We start from the raw sequence: 17,451 nt of genomic DNA, 5'->3' as shown, positions 1-17,451 counted from the left end.
GCCTTATGTTTTATTTATTTTTGGTACGTGAATGACAAGGGAGATGAACTGATGCAAACGGAACGCGGACTCCAAGCCTAAAACAATGAGGCAGATTTAAGGAGAGAGTTGAGGTCCGTATATTTTAAACTTAAGCTTAGTTTCTATTTTCTAATTTCCAATAACCAACCGCAAAGGTGGTCTTGTTTTTGTTTCTTTTGGAGAAAGAGAGTGAGAGAGAAGAACTGTGTGTTGTGTGTGTAAGAGAGCCATGGGGAAATCTACCTCCTGCTTCAAACTAATCACTTGCGGTGGCGATGCGGCGGAGAAGGATGATTACCACCAAGTCTCTGAGGTAACCTTTCTCATCTCAATGCTTCAATTCACTTTAACACACTCTTACTATGTTTGGCAACATCTGATGTGTGTGTCTGCATGTGTGATCCGAGGTTGTTTGTCTTTTTCTTTAAATTAACGGTCTAGGGCTCTCTTCTGCTTGCTGCATTCATGAATCAGTTGCTTCGTGTTGGATTTCAGTGATTCCGTTTTTTTTTTTTTTGTTTTTTTGGATTGCTTAAAAAACTATAGAATATGAGTTGATGCGGTTTTTCCATCATTGTTTTTTTTTTTTTTGTGTCCTTCTCGTGATGCATAGTTTCATGATTACCGATGGATGTTAGGGAACTGTTCACGCTCTCTGTTGATAATTATTATGTTCACTTTTTTTGTTAACTTCGTTTTCCTGATTATCGATATTTGCATTTCATTGCCAATGCATGAGGACGATCCCAAAATTGTTGGCATTAGCTGATTTTTTAAATCTGGGGTCTAGCAACTTCATTAAGATTATGTCATATGACGCTTTTGATATGAAGTTAGAAACAACTTGATCTTTAGATCTATGCTTCTAGGTCTTCTGTGTTTTCATTGGATAAAGTGTACGCATTGCACATGTACCTTCAAATAGTTGCTCATTGCTTTCTAGTAAATTTCATTCAACGAGTGAAAGATTCATCAAAATGATTAGTAATTGGCATTATGAATAATTACGCAAGTCTCAGAAGCATCAATCATATGATCATTGAAAACATAATTCGTCCAGGATTTATTTATTTATTTATTTATAATTTAGTTCATTGAATATTTATTTCCTGTTGTCTGTAATGAGTTATTGTATCTGTGTCATGTGGAAAAATTGTCTGCAATTTCTCATCGTTTTTCATTATTTTTTACAATTCCATTGCATAACTAATTAAAAGCTGCATTTGAAGAGAATATTGTAAAAGCATGCTTCACGAGCAAATTTTTTCTTTTGCAAAATTGGAAGAGTTAATGCTTTGCTGCATTATGAACGAGATGAATCTTTTCGGATTGATGCAGCATTCAATTTTTTACACAAACGTGTATTACTGGAAAAAAAAAGAAAAATATACTCATTCTAGGTTGCTTAGAATCAGCAATCCCATCCTGTAAGTAGGATTTTTTATTGTACTGTTTGAAATCGAAGCCTGGAATATAATCATCATTGTACTGAATCTCTTTTAGTACTAAATTTAGGAAGTAGCATTTGTACATAATGAAGCTAGGGACAGAATCACCCTTCCTGGCTTTTTGCATGTGATTCATGCTGGAATAAAGTAAACTCTCGTAAATTGTGTTGTGGAGGATGTCTGGTCCAAAAATATTTATATTCATCATTTATAATTTCTACTTTCTAGCTAGCAGTAAGAAGAAACTGAGGTTATGTATCCTTTCCAGTGTGCATACATATATGGCTTGAAGTTTGTTTTTGATACATTTATTTTAAATATTATTCCAGATCAAGGAATCTAACGATAAACGTGGTTGGAGTTTCCGAAAGAAATCTGCAAGGCATCGTGTGCTTAGCAATACTGTGATAGCAGAGGCCCCATCTTCTGCAAATAAGGAAACTTCAGAATGTAGTACTTTTAATTTTCAACCACTTCCTGAACCTAATGTTGTTGAGAAGATTTACACAACAAATTGCTCTGATGAGAAGCCCCAGTTATCTTCCTTTGAAAGCTCACAAGTAGAAGAAACAAATGTCATTGAAACTGAGGAGAAGTTGGATGTGAATCCACCAGAGTCTGATGTCATCATCATCCAGGCTGCTATTAGAGGGTTATTGGTATGTTTACCTTTTGAAAGTTTGCTAATCTAGAACCTTGCAAGAAGGAACAACTGTAACTTCTTTTTTGTGCTTTATTCTTGTTTCTTTCAGGCTCAGAGAGAACTACTACAGCTTAAGAAAGTAGTGAAATTGCAAGCTGCTGTTCGTGGGCACTTGGTCCGGAGACATGCTGTAGGAACCCTGCGTTGTATTCAAGCCATCATCAAAATGCAGATCCTTGTGCGAGCTCGTCGTGCTTGGCAGTCACGTCTGGAAAATCATTTAAATCATAAGGATGGCAAAAGGGATTCCTCAGAAGCTTTGGTATTGTTATTTGAAATTACTGATTAGCAGATGCTTTGCCCTCTGTGTATTAATTTTGATGGTTCTTGTTCAGTAGTTACTTGTTTAAGTTTGGTTGAGCTTGGGGAATATTTAGTCTTTAGAATTTTCCCTCAATACATTGAGCATTCGATACCCATGCTTGAAATCCAGAGCATAGGATCTGTGTTTCATTGTTTAATAGTTGAGGCTTATTTTATATTTTAATTGTGAAGAGCATCATATGATGTATAGTATGGTCGATTGATATGCTGGAAACATTGCACTAAGTGTGACCATTTATTTTTTACCTTGGTTTAGGGAAACAAAAATCTCATGACCAAATCAAATGTGAGTTACATTTCCATTGAGAAGCTGCTTAGCAATAGGTTTGCTAGTCAGGTATGGTGAAAATCGATATTTTTGTTACCCACTTTGAAGTTCCTATATTTATTTATTTATTTTCCCACTAAATCCCCTCCCATTTTTTTATACATTCAAGCTGTTGGAATCAACACCAAAGAACAAACATATCCATGTAAAGTGTGATCCTTCTAAATCCGATTCTGCTTGGAAATGGTTGGAAAGGTGGATGTCAGTATCATCAAAAGATATTGCAGAGTGCAAAGAAACTAGTTCTTTGGCAGAGCAATCAAGGGAAAGCAAAGATAGTTCTCCCCTGTTTCAATTCGAAACAGGTATTCCTTCTGAACCTTTTCCCCAAGCAGCTGACTCAGAGCTCACTGTTGAAGATTCACTTCTGCCATCTGAGGATGAAGAAAAGTTAATTACTTATGATGCTAATGACTTTGAGTTTCAAGCAAGCTACTCCACATCATCTATTGTAAAAGATGACTTGGTACAGGTTCCTCCTGAAGAAAGAATTGCATATGATGCTAAAGTTGCCTCAGACGAAGCTGATTCCTTCCTAAATGAAAAATCAGCATCAGATGCAAGTGCCCCACCAGAGCTTAATTTCATTCATAAGGGGCCTGAAATTGCCCCACCATCAGAGCATCATTCTCTTCAGAAGGGGACTGAAATTGCCCCACCATCAGAGCATAGCTCTCTTCATAAGGGTCCTGAAACTGCCCCACCATCAGAGCCTAATTATTTTAATCAGAAGCCTGAAATTGATGGTGAGCAGGGCATACGATCCATGAAAAGATTTGCCTCAGACCAATTAGAGGCTGAAGGAAAGAAACCTGTAAATGGTTCAAGAAAGGTCAGTAATCCTGCATTTATTGCTGCACAGTCAAAATTTGAAGAGCTTAGTTCAATAGCAAATTCTGTTAGGACAAGCAGTTTGTCCTACCAAGATTCAGCTGTTGAATCACAAGGAGACACCTCTTCTGTAGGCAATGATACTGCATATAGATCAAAAGAGTTTGCATTTGAAAATCCTGCTGCTTATCTTTCTAGGTTTGCTGGTTCTGAATGTGGCACTGAACTCTCTATTTCTTCCACTCTTGATTCACCTGACATATCAGAGCCTGGAGCTACGGAAAATGAGCGAGATGCCAAAGATTTAGTGGAAGGGATTGGTATTCTTGAGAACACTGTAAACCGTGATGATGAGGCCAATGGCAATGTTTCACATGTCATCCCAGCTTCTAACCTAGCTAATTCTGTTTTGGATAAGTCAGAGATTGTTGATGACATTAGTGCCAATTTGGGTCACTCGGTGGTAGCTGTGGACTCTGAAGAGCCTGCTATTAAGACCGAGAAAAATGCACCTGACCTGCAGAGAGAGCTGCCAGAGTCTGTTCTGCAAGATTTAAGATCATCTCCAGAAGCTTCACCTAGAAGCCATTTAACTGTCCCTGAATCACAAGGAACACCTTCAAGTGAAGTGTCTGTAAAACCTAAAGATAGTACAATCAGCAAGACTAGATCTGGCAATAAACGTCGGAGCCTATCATTGAGTAACAAATCACCTACAAATCCAAATCATGATTCAGGCTCAAAAGGCAGTAGGGAGCAACTGCCTAAAGATCAGCAGAATGGAAAGAGGCGCAATTCCTTTGGCTTAGTAAAGCCTGATCACATTGATCAAGAACCTAGAGATAATAGTACTAACAACAATTCTCTTCCCCATTTCATGCTAGCTACCGAATCTGCTAGGGCCAAGGTTAATGCAAATAACTCTCCAAGATCAAGTCCAGATGTGCATGAACGAGACATTGAAGTTAAGAAGAGACATTCCTTACCTGGTGCCACTGGTAGGCAAGTTTCTCCCCGCATCCAACGATCAACATCTAAGGCACAGCAGAGTGCCAAAGGAAACAATGTACATCCTCCTCAAGGTAATTTCTAAAGTATAAGGAATCTTCTTTGATAGGATTTGGAAATATTATGTGTGGTGGAGCTTGAGTACCTTTTTTTTTTCCTGGCATTAGGCCATGTTCTAAATGGAGAATCAATTTTGTCTTAATTGAATAGTTTGGCTGTTCAACATGCCAGTAATGGATTTTTTTTATGTGGGTATAACCTTTGATCAATCAGGGCTGTGTTCATTACAAGAATCCGGACTATGTTTACAGATTATGTCTGGGTATAACCTTTGATCAATCAGGGCTGTATTTCTGATCATTGTGGTTGTTTGGGGTTGGGGAACTAGAATGTTAATGACATTTTTTCATCAGTTTGTTTTTGGGTTGTGTTCTTAAAATAATGTTGGAAATGCCACTTTTTGAGGCTCAAGTGCAAGGAGGCAGATCTTCCTTGTTAAATGAAAAAATGTTGCAAACCTTTTAATGGCAGATATTTTATCACATTTTTTTGTCCTTTGATCAATTAATATGTGCCAACTTGATTTAAACTTTCTTCTTACGCCTGCACATTTATCAATATATCAATGTTAAGATATTTGTAATGTATGATTGTGTTTGTTTGATCTTTTGTGCTTTCTGTCTCACCTCCTTATAGTAAATCAGAATAAGATGCTGGTTCTCCAAACTTTCTAGAGGAAAACTAAGATTTTGGTGTGAAGAAAAGAAAAAAGTTCTGCTTTGCAAGTTGTATTACTTACCTCTTGATTTCTGCTTCTTCCAGAGAGAAAATGGCTGAGGTGAATTGAGGGCGAAGTGTGCCGACAAGCTTCTATGATGATTTCATTTTAATTGTCTTTGAAGCATAGCTGCTCCGTTTTATATGTTTTTTTTTTTCTCCCCCTCTTTATATTTCTTGACTCTTTGTATTCTTTGCCTCCCTTTTCTGCTTCCCCAAATTTGAAGGTGCTCAGTTTGGTTGTGACTGTTGGGACCATGCATATGTAAAAGTGAGTGAGGCTTATATATGTACATTGTTGCTCTGATCATGGTTATTATTGTACCATACCTGTGAGGTGCATGCGATTTGTAAGTTTCAAAGTTCAGACTACGACTGCTTATTTGAGATATTTTAATGTTTGTTAAATATATTTTGCTTGATTTTTGACAACCGCATGATTTTAATACTCATTGCCCATCATTACTGCAATAAGTTGAATATCATCTTTCTGATTTTTTCGGACCACTATCCTCTATAGATGTGATTAGGGATGGAATTAGGCAGAGTCGAGTTAGGTTTTGCTAGGCTTGGGTCTAACCATGATTTGAGTTTGACCTGTTTATTCGTCAAAATCCTTCTTTAAAGGTTTAAGGTGGCCTACACATATAAGCCTAACTTAGCCAACAAGCTTATTTAAAGGCCTTGTTTCTGATATTTTTTTAATAATGAGATAGAGGTAAACATAGATATGTCGAGCTTTATAAAAATCACATCCTCCTTTGGATCATGTTCATCATGCCACTTACAAGTTTGAAGGGTATGATCAAGATTACCACAAGCATCATAAGAAGTGCTCAACCTTTCATACTTAACCAGTAGGCACACAGGATTTGGAAGCTCCTAGTTTGCATGCTCGAGTGAATTACATTAATCACCCTTAAAGTTTCATGAATTTATACAAAAGCATCTGCATTTTTAACCATTATAGTAACCTCCATTGTAAGGGATGTTGGTATAATATTATAAGGGATGCTAATGTAATGTTTTTAAACATTGAGTGTTCGAGTGTTCGTATAAGAATAGAAAAAAGAGTAGTTTTGTAATTTGAAAAAAAAAAACTCAAGGATACGAGTATAATTTGTTCTTATTTATATTGTTTTTTAAGATATATTTATTATTATTTATTTATTTTGATAAAATCTATTATTATTTTAGATAATATCTAATTTATTACATACATTACACTTGTGATAGATGAAAAAATTCTTAACTTTAGATGTGTTCTTTGATCTTGACTCCTTTTAACCAAAATCATGATTTTGGTCAAATATTGGGGTTTATGCAATAATAGACGTGGTTCATGCGAGTGGACGTGTGTGTACATGTGAGAGTGTGCGTGTGTGTACACGTGACATTGAGGACAACCCTTTTAAAGTTATAAATAGGGGCCATCGATTAGGGTTTTACTCTCTTATAAAAATTTTCAATATTTTCTTCTCTATACTCACATTTTGAAGACGTAAAACGATTGAACCCTAAATATGCGTCGATTGCAAAAATCGAAACGAGTTTCATGGGCCTCCGATTTAGATCTTTGTCAGGTAAAATTATCATCTTTTAGTAGCCAAATCCCAACTTGATCGATTCCGATAGTTATCCTATAATCGCTCCTCTTATGAACCCTACTTTTTTTTTTATTCATGCCTTGTGTCTTCCATTAACCTCACTTATGCCTTTTATCTTTGTCACTTATGTCTTTCATTTTTTTTTATTCATGCCTTTTGTATTCCATTAACATCACTTATTCATGCATTTTATCTTTGTCAGGTAAAATTATCATCTTTTAGTAGCCAAATCCCAACTTGATCGATTCCGATAGTTATCCTATAATCGCTTCTCTTATGAACCCTACTTTTTTTTTTATTCTTGCCTTTTGTCTTCCATTAGCCTCACTTTGTGTTCTTGTCTTTGTTGATACTCCATCATCGACCTTTCTTGAATACTGATTACAATCTGATCGGTCCTTGCTAGTTTTGTTTGCGAATTGAGGGTTTTTCCTTTCAAGCCAAGATAATACAGATACAAGGAAAGGAATAACCCTAATTGAATTTGTAGACCCTGGAGGACTTTCTTTCTAATTTGTTTTGAATAAAAGTTGACTAACCATAGATTAAATGCCTAAAAGTAGGCTTTTAAATGATGGAAGAAGAAAGAAGAGAAAACTATTGTTCCAAAATAGCAAAGGAACTAAAGTGAAATTTATTTGGCAATAGTGCTTTGGGCTATAATTTCCTCATGGCATTTAAAATTCCTGATAAGGTCTATGCAGCCTTGTTTCTTCATTTATTTGAAGGTATTGGTAAGGTCATCAGCCAATGCCCAAAAGATAATTTGAAGCTGATTACAATCTGATGTGCCTTTGTTCTGCCTGTGAATTGGGGTTTTTCACCTTTCCAAGTCGCAATGTAGTTTTGACAAAGGGAGAAATGGCCCTAATTGAAATTATAAATCCTGGAGGACTTTCTTCCTGACTTGTTTTTAATGAAAGTTAAACTGGTATTGTTCCAATTGAAGAAGAAGAAAAGAATAGGTATGGTTCCAAAATACAAAGGAATTAACACAACCTATTTGGCAATAGTGGTTTTGATGCTAATTTTTTCATGGCACTTGAAACTCCTGATAAGGTCTATGTTGTCTTGCTACTTCATTCAGTTGAAGCTATTGGTAGGTGTTAAAAGGTCATCAACCAATACAAAAAAGATCATTTGAACGATGTGTCTTGGCCTGTATTTTGAATTGTTAATGAGACTATGGCAAGTCCATCTATGACCATGGCTGCAATTTACAATCTTGTAGTATGTTGGAGAATTACATGCACGAAAAATTAATTAGCAATTACTTTTGCATGAAGAGCTCTAATAGAAGTCCCGAAGAATGTGATAACGAAATGAGCAAAATGCAATTACTAAGATTTTATGACAGAAATATATATATATATATATATATATATATAGTCAAGTTTTCCCGCACCAAGTTAACTACAAATTCTTGGGGCTCGATGGCTAAATCTGATTTGTGAGCTGTTGGTATTTTTTTTCAAAAATGAAAATGTGTGTGAAAGTACTGATTGAATGTTTTGGTTCACTTTCATTGAAGAATAAGCATTATGTTGTTGTATGATTAGAAAAAGTTGTTAATAGCCACTGCAATCTCTAACTCAATGTAAAGTTACGTGGAAGACTTTATATGCAGGGAGAAGAAATTTCAACAACTTAAACACTACTTGAATCGGAATTTATTAGGGGAGAATGAATGCTCTTGTATTAGCTAGTTAGACAATTTCTTTATTTTCTTTAATATACCCCCTTTCAATTTTTTGTAGATTGTGTCATTTATACTTTCATTTTCATCATGTATTACAAACAACGTTTCATATAGGATTAAATTCTATTGGCTTAGGACTCTTGAGGAGAAGGGCATAATTGGCCCTGCTTGATGTTCCTGTTTCTGGATGCCTCTGCTTTTGACAAGCTTTAGATGGTTCAGGAAAAAGAAAAATTTCCTTAATTGGATCTGATCTTAATTTTGAATGGTCTGAATATATGTTCAATTGTGTGTGCTACTGTTCTTGCAGATTATATTTCGAGACATTATTGAAATAATTTATGGTGCATATATGTGGGTATAGATTGGTTTTGTTACCCTTTAGTGATTTATTTTCTGAATTAGTTTATAATGGTCATCCTAAAATTCTCTCAAGTTTCCATCTGGAAAGATACTTTGAAACATGTTATATTTATTTTGTTAGCCTTTTGCGATTGCACAAGTGAAAAAAAGGGGGACATCATTCCTGGTATTTGTTATTGCTTTGAGACGTGTCCTTATGGGTCTTATGTGTGGTTGCCATGTTACTGCTTGCCATTTGGATTTAAGAATCTGTTATTCTTTCTAAATCAGGGATCTTAATTTGGTGTTACCCAAGTTTCTGTGCACACGGGTCATTGAAAGAAGGCCAGACTCACGTGTGCGCAAATCTTTCTCTCTATGTCCAATTTTAATGAGAGGCATCACTATCTGGCCTAGTAGCTGGGCGACATTGTAAATTATGTTTTTATTAGATAGTGTTTCTTTTCAGACTGGGGAAAATCTTGATGCAGTTTTTCTTTGAGTCCTACACTGGGCTGTGAAAATCTTAAAATATATTGAGGAATAGAAGATATTGGTTCTCGGCCTTTAAGTACCTATTAGATGAAACTTATGAATGTCAAATTTAGTAACTTTTAAGTCCTTCATTCTGATTGCATATATAAATTTGAATGGAAACGTGCTTCTGATATGATTGCAATCATGTTGAATGCTCTTGCATCTATTTGTTTCATCATAATATTTTAGCTACTTGTGTTTTATTTTAGTGACAACAATTCACGTTATATCATCAAAGATTATACTTGGATGAAATATGTTGCAAATTGCTTGATTGTGTATTATACTGACTAATATTGATTTTTGTATGTGATAAGTGAAAGTGATCATTACATCTGTCTGATGACATATATTCATTTTGTGCAAAACATCTTTCATTGTTATCATATTTTATGAGTGGTATTTAACTTTTCTGTGTGTTTGTGTTTTGTGGTCAATAAACTCATGCTGGATTAACATATATATATTCCCTTCAGGGATAAAATGATTTTCTTTATTCTTCAAGTATTTGTGAATTTATAATCACCTACTTGAGGTTGTATTGAGTAGATAGAATTAATAGTTAGTCACTGAAGACTATTCTGCCTAAATATTGGTTATAAAAAAATGTTAGAAGAGCGCCAAAAGGCAAAAGACTAATACTTTTTCATTAAACAGGTTAGGCTATTCTTATCAGAGGAATCTCCTTCACAGGTTGGGTTAAATTCTCAAGACCACGTCCAAGCAAAGACATCATTGCTGTTGCATCCAGATGGAGCAGGTTCTGACGACATTCTGCCTCCTGGATTTGAGGGAACTCATGCTAAAAGTCAGTCCGAGATTAAGCTATCCCAAATACCAGTTATTAAATGGATTACTCCTCCAAAGGTAGTTTTGTGTTAGTTCCCTGTTAAGCAATGCCCTCAGTAGATTTCAGTATTATCTATATTTCAAAATAGATGGAAGCAAGTAAGAGATAAAAAAGTGGTGAAATGCATGAGTTTGTCTTCCATGTTACGTCTTTCTTATTCAATTTGTCATTCTCCCAGATTGAGGTAAATCCCACATGGCGAGTAGCGGTTGGGGAAGAAAGCACAGAGGTAGAGGATCAACCTCAGAGGGAGATGAGAGTACTTGAAGCTATTTATCCTCGAATATCTTCCATTCCTCAAAAGTTTGTGTCTTCTCTTTGCATTGTACTATAATTTTTTTTTTTTATTGGTTTCCATACTCTTGTCATATGAGAATTTCCCCCCCTATATACAGCCCTTCTGTTTCAATGGATGTTGAAGAGTCCCATTGCATGGATGATCAAACTGCTTTGATACCAATAACACCAATTGAAGAAGAAGAAGCAGCAGCAAAAGCATTAATGGATTCCTTGAAACCATTTGATGTTTCACAATCTCTTCAATTAGCTCCTGGTATTCTTAAGGATTCAAACTCTGCTACAAGTATGCAGTTAGCTTGTGGTCTTGCATCTGATGTAGTTGCTGCTGCATTTGTTGCTTTAACTAGCCTTGTGAAGAGAAATGAACATGGAAATTTTATTGACCATGAATCAGTTAATCATATTCTCAACAATCCAGAAGTGATCGTGAAGTTGGTTAGAGATTATAGAGCTGCTAATAATTCACAATATGTACATAATGCGGGGTCATCCTTGGCGGCCTTTTCAAATCCATCGATTCCTATTCAAGGAGAAACCACTACACCTTCATCGGTTGTTTTTTCAGGCACTTCTTCCTATGCTCCCCCAATTGGAGGTCTGGTGGAACCTATTACTACCCAATGGCCTCCTAGGCCTGCAATGAGTTCAGCTATTGTTTCTTCTTCCATTGAGGTCCCTCCTGCAAGAAATGTAAACTACTATAAGAGCTTAATTCAACAACATGGAGGAGATAAACAAGAAACACTTCCATACTCCAGTAAACGTCAGATTCCTCAGTCAGCAACAAACTATGAGACAACCTCCTACAATCATAGAGGTAAAGTATCAAAACCAAAGATAATGAAGCCTTGTATCTTTTTCAACACTTCTAAAGGATGTCGGAAGGGAGCTAACTGTGACTACCATCATGATGCATCATTTTAACCACGGGGTAATACCGTGTCAGGGATACAAAGTTCAAAGAGGATCAAAATGGATCATGAGATTAGCAGTTAAAATGAACTCTGTTGGCTGGTGGTTTTGATTGTCGTTAATTTTAACGGGGACGACTGAATGCAAGTTTATATCATGTGTTTGATGCGCTTAAGTTAGCATTTAATTTAATGAATAATTGTTGTGAGCCTTGTTTGCTACTTATTTTAAATGCTACACATATTATTTTTGACTGAAAGGCTCCTCTTTATTTTCTTCCCTTGTTTAAGAATCTGCCAAAGTTGTTGCTTTTCTTGGTCCATCTTTCATGATTGTGATTTTAGATGGAGACTGAATGCAGGTACAACCAGTTGGATGATGTATTTTTTTTACATTCTGGCAATATAATTTACATTTTTGTGCAATTTAATCTTCCTTGACGCTATTACTGGAAATAATGGGAAGAATACAAGAAAAGTTTGCACTTTAAGATCATGACGTAGCATATTATCTACAGCATCTGGGATCCATTTGTCTTTCAAGACACTCACTTGTTGGCCATTTCCAATTTGCCACAAAACCCCTGCCTCAAGTCCTCAATTATTTCCTTTGTTGACATGATATTACTCCAAACATAACTAGGGTTGTATCCTTTTTAGGCTTCAGGGGTGAGTCTTATGAAAATATTTAGCCCTCATCACTATAGTTATAAGAGAATTCTCTAAGTGAATGATCTGAAACCAATTCCTCTATCACGTTGGATCTGGTGAGCTTTCCCCAATGCATCTTCTCCCCCGCTTAATGAAATCTTGTTGTCATGCTCTTTATGTGGTTTTACATATGGAAGCTGATAGTTGAAAGCATCCCATAGTGTATGTTTGGGCTTGACAGAGGCTTTTTTTTTCTTTCAACCCTTTAATTTCTTCCACACTATTTCCTTCACAAAATTGAAGATTTCAGTGTTTAATCTACCAACCATAGTGGGTAATCCTAGGTAGTTGTCATGTCTCTCAATTGCCTTAACTTTTAGAAGTTGTATGAGCTCATTTTTGCTGGTAGTGGGAACATTTCAGCTGAATGAGAGTTCTAACTTGTGGAAGTTTATCCTCTGCCTTGAAGCTTCCTCATACTTCCTCAAGATGTTAGCTAATTGGAATGCTTCTTCTGTTGTTGCTCTCCAAATATAACAATGTCATCTGTAAAGAATAAGTGTGAAATGGTAGGTGCTCGTGGACAAATTGGATTCCATGAAGAGCTCCTGATTGAACACACTTTGAGATCATAGTAGAAACTGTCTCCACACAAAAGATAAAGAGAATCTCCCTACCTAAGACTCCTTTGCGGCTTGAACTCTTTTTGTGGATTTCCATTAAGCATCACAAAGAAAGAAACAATTTTGACACACTTCATTACCACTTCCATGAAACATCGGGGGAAAACCCATATGATTGAGAAGCTATTGGAGGAAAGACCATTAAAACCTATCAAATGTTTTGGACATGTTGAGCTTGAGAGCTATGAGTCCTTGTCTTATACTTTATGAAATTGAAATACTCAAAAGCTATGATAGCGTTGTCACATGGAGAATATAATCAGACACAAGCTTGAGTGTTGTTAGTACTTAGTACAACATCAGTTCGTTCTTTTGAGGGATTCGTTATTAGCACAAAGTTTATCTTCTTTTTTTTCAAAGCTAAAGAAAATTATAAATCTTGGTAAGAATTTATATATTTTCTACCAATAAAAAGAATCTTTAAGAACCCCAAATCGTAATTAGTATGAAAGGAAAACTTGATCAAATGTGTCAACCTCCATTAAGAATCTATTACGAGTGAACACAAAATCCAATATTATGGATGACATATTTTTAAAAATAAAAAATTAGACTTAATTGTAATTTTTATCTCAATTTTTAAAATTTTGGTGAATTTATTCTAATAAATTAATTTGACCTATTTTATCTAAAAAAATTTAAAAACTTAAAATTTTTATCATCCATGAGTTTAAAAAGTTGAGTGTAAAAAAATGAAATTAAGCCAAAAAAATTATAAATGTTTTTTAATTAATTTATAATAAAAATATAAAAAATAATAAATTCTCTTACTCTTTATGTACAATTAATCTAGACATACACATTTTTTTTTACTGAACCTAGACACACACGTTATAAAACTTAATGTACGCTTGGTAATTATTCATTTGTATAAGAAAATATATTTGAAGACTAAAAAATAACTAAATAATAAAAAAAGAAATCTAATTAATCAAACAATTTTACTCTCTTAACTTTACATTCAATGTATATTTAGATTAATTTAATTACATAAAAACTTAAAACAAATCATAAATATATATATATAAATAAAAAATAGTTAAACCCTATTGTAGTCTACAAATTAAAAAAAAAACATGAATTAACTATAATTAATTCTCATATTAATATTAATCACGTTAATTATTAATTAGAGATGGTAAAATCCCACAAATGAAGAAGGGATGAAAAAAAGAGAACTGGAAATACGAAACCCTAAACCCATCATCGCTCCCAGAAAGTTGTATCGGTTTCTCTTCTTAAGTTTTCTTCACCATCTCAAGATTAAGCTTTTTGGGTTCATTACAGGAAAATGTTGAAATTCTTGTCGAGAGTGAAAATCGAGTTCAACGCGTTGGACCCGCGAACGGCGTCGTGTATGGAGTTTCTGGCGCAATGCAACTCGCGGAAGGCGAAGGAGTCGAACCCGGCGTGCGAAGTGGAGGTGAAGCGCGTGAGGGAAGAGCGCGCGCCGCAGATAACGGTGACGTTCGTTAACGGCGTTGAGGAAGTGTTCGACGCGACGGCGACGCCGGCTCAGAGCATACGAAACTTGATTCTGGAAAAGGGTCAGCACCTCGAGACGGAGCAGATGTTCCGCGAAGCTGGGGAACCCTGGCCCGTTGTCATCCCCGACGAGGAGCTCTCGCAAATCGCACCCCCTACCAAAGTGCGTTTCCATTTTCTCTTTTTCAATTGTATTTGCTTCGCCTGTAATATTTAAGCATGTGATTAGGCTTTCAAATGTAAGCGTCAGTTCCTTAAGCATGTGATTAGGAGTTTGAGCCATAAGTCTATGTATGGAAGAACATCTGTTTAGAGAGATTGGTCCGTTAAATAGATCTCTTTACCTCGAAAGATTAGAATTTTACTATTGAGTGGTGGATACCTTGGACACACTAGTGAATTAAATTTAAGTTTGTATGATTTTGAAGATGGAAGAGTAGTAATGATTTAAAAAGGTGTAGTTCGGAAAATTGTTCTTAGCTTTGTTAGTTCTGGTTATAGGTGTGTGTGCATCATAAGTTGCAATGGAGAATTTTTTGGATTCATGAGTTGTGCTATAAGGCAATATGTGGTATTTTTGTGGATGATACAATAGACTGGATTCTTAGTATGCTTTATATTAATTGTGTTGTAGAATGCAGATAGATGAATAGTAAATACTAAATACATTGTCAGTGTTGTTTGATGGATTTCCTTTTTTATAACGAAGCTAGTACTTATGCCTGTATAGCTACAATGTATATGTGATAACTCGGTGATATGGTTTAGTGTTGAGTTTGAGTATGGTTTTATTAACTGTCTTCGATACTCATTGGCTTTGTAAAACGTGGCTTGTAGCTATATCAATTTTAATTAATTTGTGTGTTTTATGTGCCCATTCTTTTAGCCAAGGAAAGCAGAAGACAAGAAGCAATAGGCAATAGCTGAATATTGTTGAGCTTATTAACGGCTATGGATTCTTCTGGGTTTTGTCACCCTTTCTCTTGTTTCTTTTTGGTGGGAGATATGGCATCTGATTCCTGCTGTTGGTGCTGCATACCTTGCTGTATTTCAGCACTTAATTATTGAATGCATAACTATGTATGAGTTGCACAATAATGTAAGGCTCTGAATTGCTAATTTTGAAACTGTAATCTTGTCATGATTGTTTTTGCTTAGTTTGGTTTCCAGAGGATAATTACCGTTTGCATGCACTGCTTACTTGCCTAACTGCTACAAACTTCCATATAATTTTCCTTGTGGCTGCTAACGCGAAGCAACTACATGATGCTGTTCCTGCACGAGTAAGTGTTGCGCTCTAATTCCTAAACGAGTGGTTTAGGAAAATCATTTTTGGGAACAACTTTTTTGCTATTCTTTTGAAGAGAGACGAGTCTGTGAATTTTCTATGTATACGCCAATTATAAGATTTGTGGTTTGAAAATCAATTTAGCCAAATATTGATTTTGTGTATATTGTGGGCGAGTGCACTCGATGTTCTCTCCACTGTTATCTTGGTTTTCAAATTTTTTAGCATCCTGCTGCCCTGTACAACCTGCTTCTTCCTATTTAGGCCTTTTGAATGATAATGATACTTTTATTTTTCAAACTATGGATCAAATTGCTTTGGTTTTACATTAAAATTTATTTTAGTTCTTAAACAATACAGCTGTAATCTATTGCGTCCTTTATAAGTGATTGTTATTAATTTGATTTATCAAATTTTAGATTTTCAATATTTTGATCCCTGCATCAAAATAGCGTAGTAGCTGGATGATGTTGAATTAGACTTGTCGAAAGGGCTTAAAAAGTAAAGAGTTGAACTGAGTATTGATAAAATGTATATCTTTAATGGAGCAAAATAGGAATTTATTCTAAAATCTAAATAGAATAATGCTTGTGTTCTCCCTTGGGGTGAGATTTCTCTTGCTCATGTTTGATTGTTGATTGTTCTGCAACTTGGAAGGATTGGGATTTCTCGTTTATCACGTTTTCCCATTTCGAATTTCAATGGAGAGCATGTAAAGGATTGGGAGGTTTGTTGCTAACACTACGAAGATAAATTTTGGTGATTTGTGTTTACCTGCAACGGTGGTCTATATATACTTGGGAACTAAAGTATGCAATGTAACGACAGATAATTAACTTTACAAAGCATTTGTGGTACGCCAACCCACTACGGTCTACCTAGTTGTTGCTTAACTGCAGAGTCTTTGAATAGTGGATTTGTCGGTCTCGAGCCTGAATATGTATAGATTGGACTTCAGTAAATATTTTATCTGTTAAAATTGCACAAGGGAGTTTTTTTTTAGTGTTTGACCTTTATTTTCTGCTAAATAAGTACTTGGCGTTTTAAAATTGTGTTATATATGATAAAAAAAAAAAGTATTGCTTATTAAAAAAAAGACACTCTCATCCACGTGCAGGGTTAAGGAATTCTACTTGGCACATTTGTAAGTAGTTTGATCATGCACGTAGCCATCGGAGAGAAGAGAGACAGCTATAACTATTTACAATTAGGCTTTGTATAATAATCCTAACGAAAAATGGGGTTAAACAACTCCATATTCCATATGATCCAATAAAATTATACATAGTTGTTTAGTATTTTTTATGTACAAAATTTTATATAATTTTATTAGATTATTTAACCTCATTTTTACTTAAGGGCAATTAGACCACCCTATTTTCTTTCATTAATTAAGAAAATTAATTTATATTATTTAATTATATTTATTAGTATGTTTAAAAAATATTTTTTAAGAGTATCTTTCATGGAAAAGAATAAAAGTTAGTCATTGGAGTAAAATCTCAATTAATTATTTTTTAAATGATATTAATCATTAAATAGAGAGAAAGTAATAAAATGTAGTTATAATTGAGTTCACTAGTTTTTTTTTATATATAAATGAGTTTGGAGAAAATACCTGATGATTAATTTATAGTGTACTAGAAAAGAAGACAGGA

The 17,451-nt window shown here is 35.0% G+C and overlaps 3 protein-coding genes across 4 annotated transcripts; all 3 read left to right on the top strand.

Moving 5' to 3' along the window:
* Positions 1–5,872, top strand: LOC114414605 (protein IQ-DOMAIN 32-like). 2 transcript variants are annotated; one of them, XM_028378916.1, is made up of 7 exons: positions 1–113; positions 208–334; positions 1,799–2,128; positions 2,222–2,434; positions 2,753–2,833; positions 2,934–4,737; positions 5,486–5,872. In XM_028378916.1, exons 2-7 carry the CDS (start codon positions 251–253, stop codon positions 5,503–5,505), a joined length of 2,532 nt encoding a protein of 843 aa, XP_028234717.1. In that variant the 5' UTR covers positions 1–113; positions 208–250; the 3' UTR covers positions 5,506–5,872. The 2 variants fall into 2 exon arrangements, with proteins under 2 accessions (XP_028234717.1, XP_028234716.1); XM_028378915.1 differs by lacking the exon at positions 1–113 and having other exon boundaries at positions 140–334.
* Positions 5,873–6,766: 894 nt separating this feature from the next.
* Positions 6,767–12,190, top strand: LOC114414603 (zinc finger CCCH domain-containing protein 6-like). The gene is made up of 4 exons (XM_028378914.1): positions 6,767–7,023; positions 10,283–10,492; positions 10,654–10,778; positions 10,871–12,190. The coding sequence occupies exons 1-4, from the start codon at positions 6,964–6,966 to the stop codon at positions 11,697–11,699; spliced, it is 1,224 nt and encodes a 407-aa protein (XP_028234715.1). The 5' UTR covers positions 6,767–6,963; the 3' UTR covers positions 11,700–12,190.
* Positions 12,191–14,164: 1,974 nt separating this feature from the next.
* LOC114414602 lies at positions 14,165–15,698 on the top strand. The gene is made up of 2 exons (XM_028378913.1): positions 14,165–14,668; positions 15,392–15,698. Exons 1-2 carry the CDS (start codon positions 14,312–14,314, stop codon positions 15,419–15,421), a joined length of 387 nt encoding a protein of 128 aa, XP_028234714.1. The 5' UTR covers positions 14,165–14,311; the 3' UTR covers positions 15,422–15,698.
* The last annotated feature ends 1,753 nt before the right edge of the window (positions 15,699–17,451 follow it).

This window comes from Glycine soja, chromosome 6 (assembly GCF_004193775.1).
Source record: "Glycine soja cultivar W05 chromosome 6, ASM419377v2, whole genome shotgun sequence".
In the NCBI taxonomy this organism is placed as follows: Eukaryota; Viridiplantae; Streptophyta; class Magnoliopsida; order Fabales; family Fabaceae; genus Glycine; species Glycine soja.
This window is presented reverse-complemented; position numbering and strand designations above follow the sequence as displayed.

What these genes read in the sequence shown, in the direction of transcription:
- LOC114414602 (XM_028378913.1), top strand. Translation starts at nt 14,312, where the DNA reads ATGTTGAAATTCTTGTCGAGAGTGAAAATCGAGTTCAACGCGTTGGAC. An exon ending in AAATCGCACCCCCTACCAAA is followed by an intron (nt 14,669 to 15,391) that starts GTGCGTTTCCAT and finishes CCATTCTTTTAG; the next exon opens with CCAAGGAAAGCAGAAGACAA.
- LOC114414605 (XM_028378916.1), top strand. Translation starts at nt 251, where the DNA reads ATGGGGAAATCTACCTCCTGCTTCAAACTAATCACTTGCGGTGGCGAT. An exon ending in CTGCTATTAGAGGGTTATTG is followed by an intron (nt 2,129 to 2,221) that starts GTATGTTTACCT and finishes TGTTTCTTTCAG; the next exon opens with GCTCAGAGAGAACTACTACA. An exon ending in GGGATTCCTCAGAAGCTTTG is followed by an intron (nt 2,435 to 2,752) that starts GTATTGTTATTT and finishes ACCTTGGTTTAG; the next exon opens with GGAAACAAAAATCTCATGAC.
- LOC114414603 (XM_028378914.1), top strand. Translation starts at nt 6,964, where the DNA reads ATGCGTCGATTGCAAAAATCGAAACGAGTTTCATGGGCCTCCGATTTA. An exon ending in CCGATTTAGATCTTTGTCAG is followed by an intron (nt 7,024 to 10,282) that starts GTAAAATTATCA and finishes TTCATTAAACAG; the next exon opens with GTTAGGCTATTCTTATCAGA. An exon ending in ATATCTTCCATTCCTCAAAA is followed by an intron (nt 10,779 to 10,870) that starts GTTTGTGTCTTC and finishes CCCTATATACAG; the next exon opens with CCCTTCTGTTTCAATGGATG.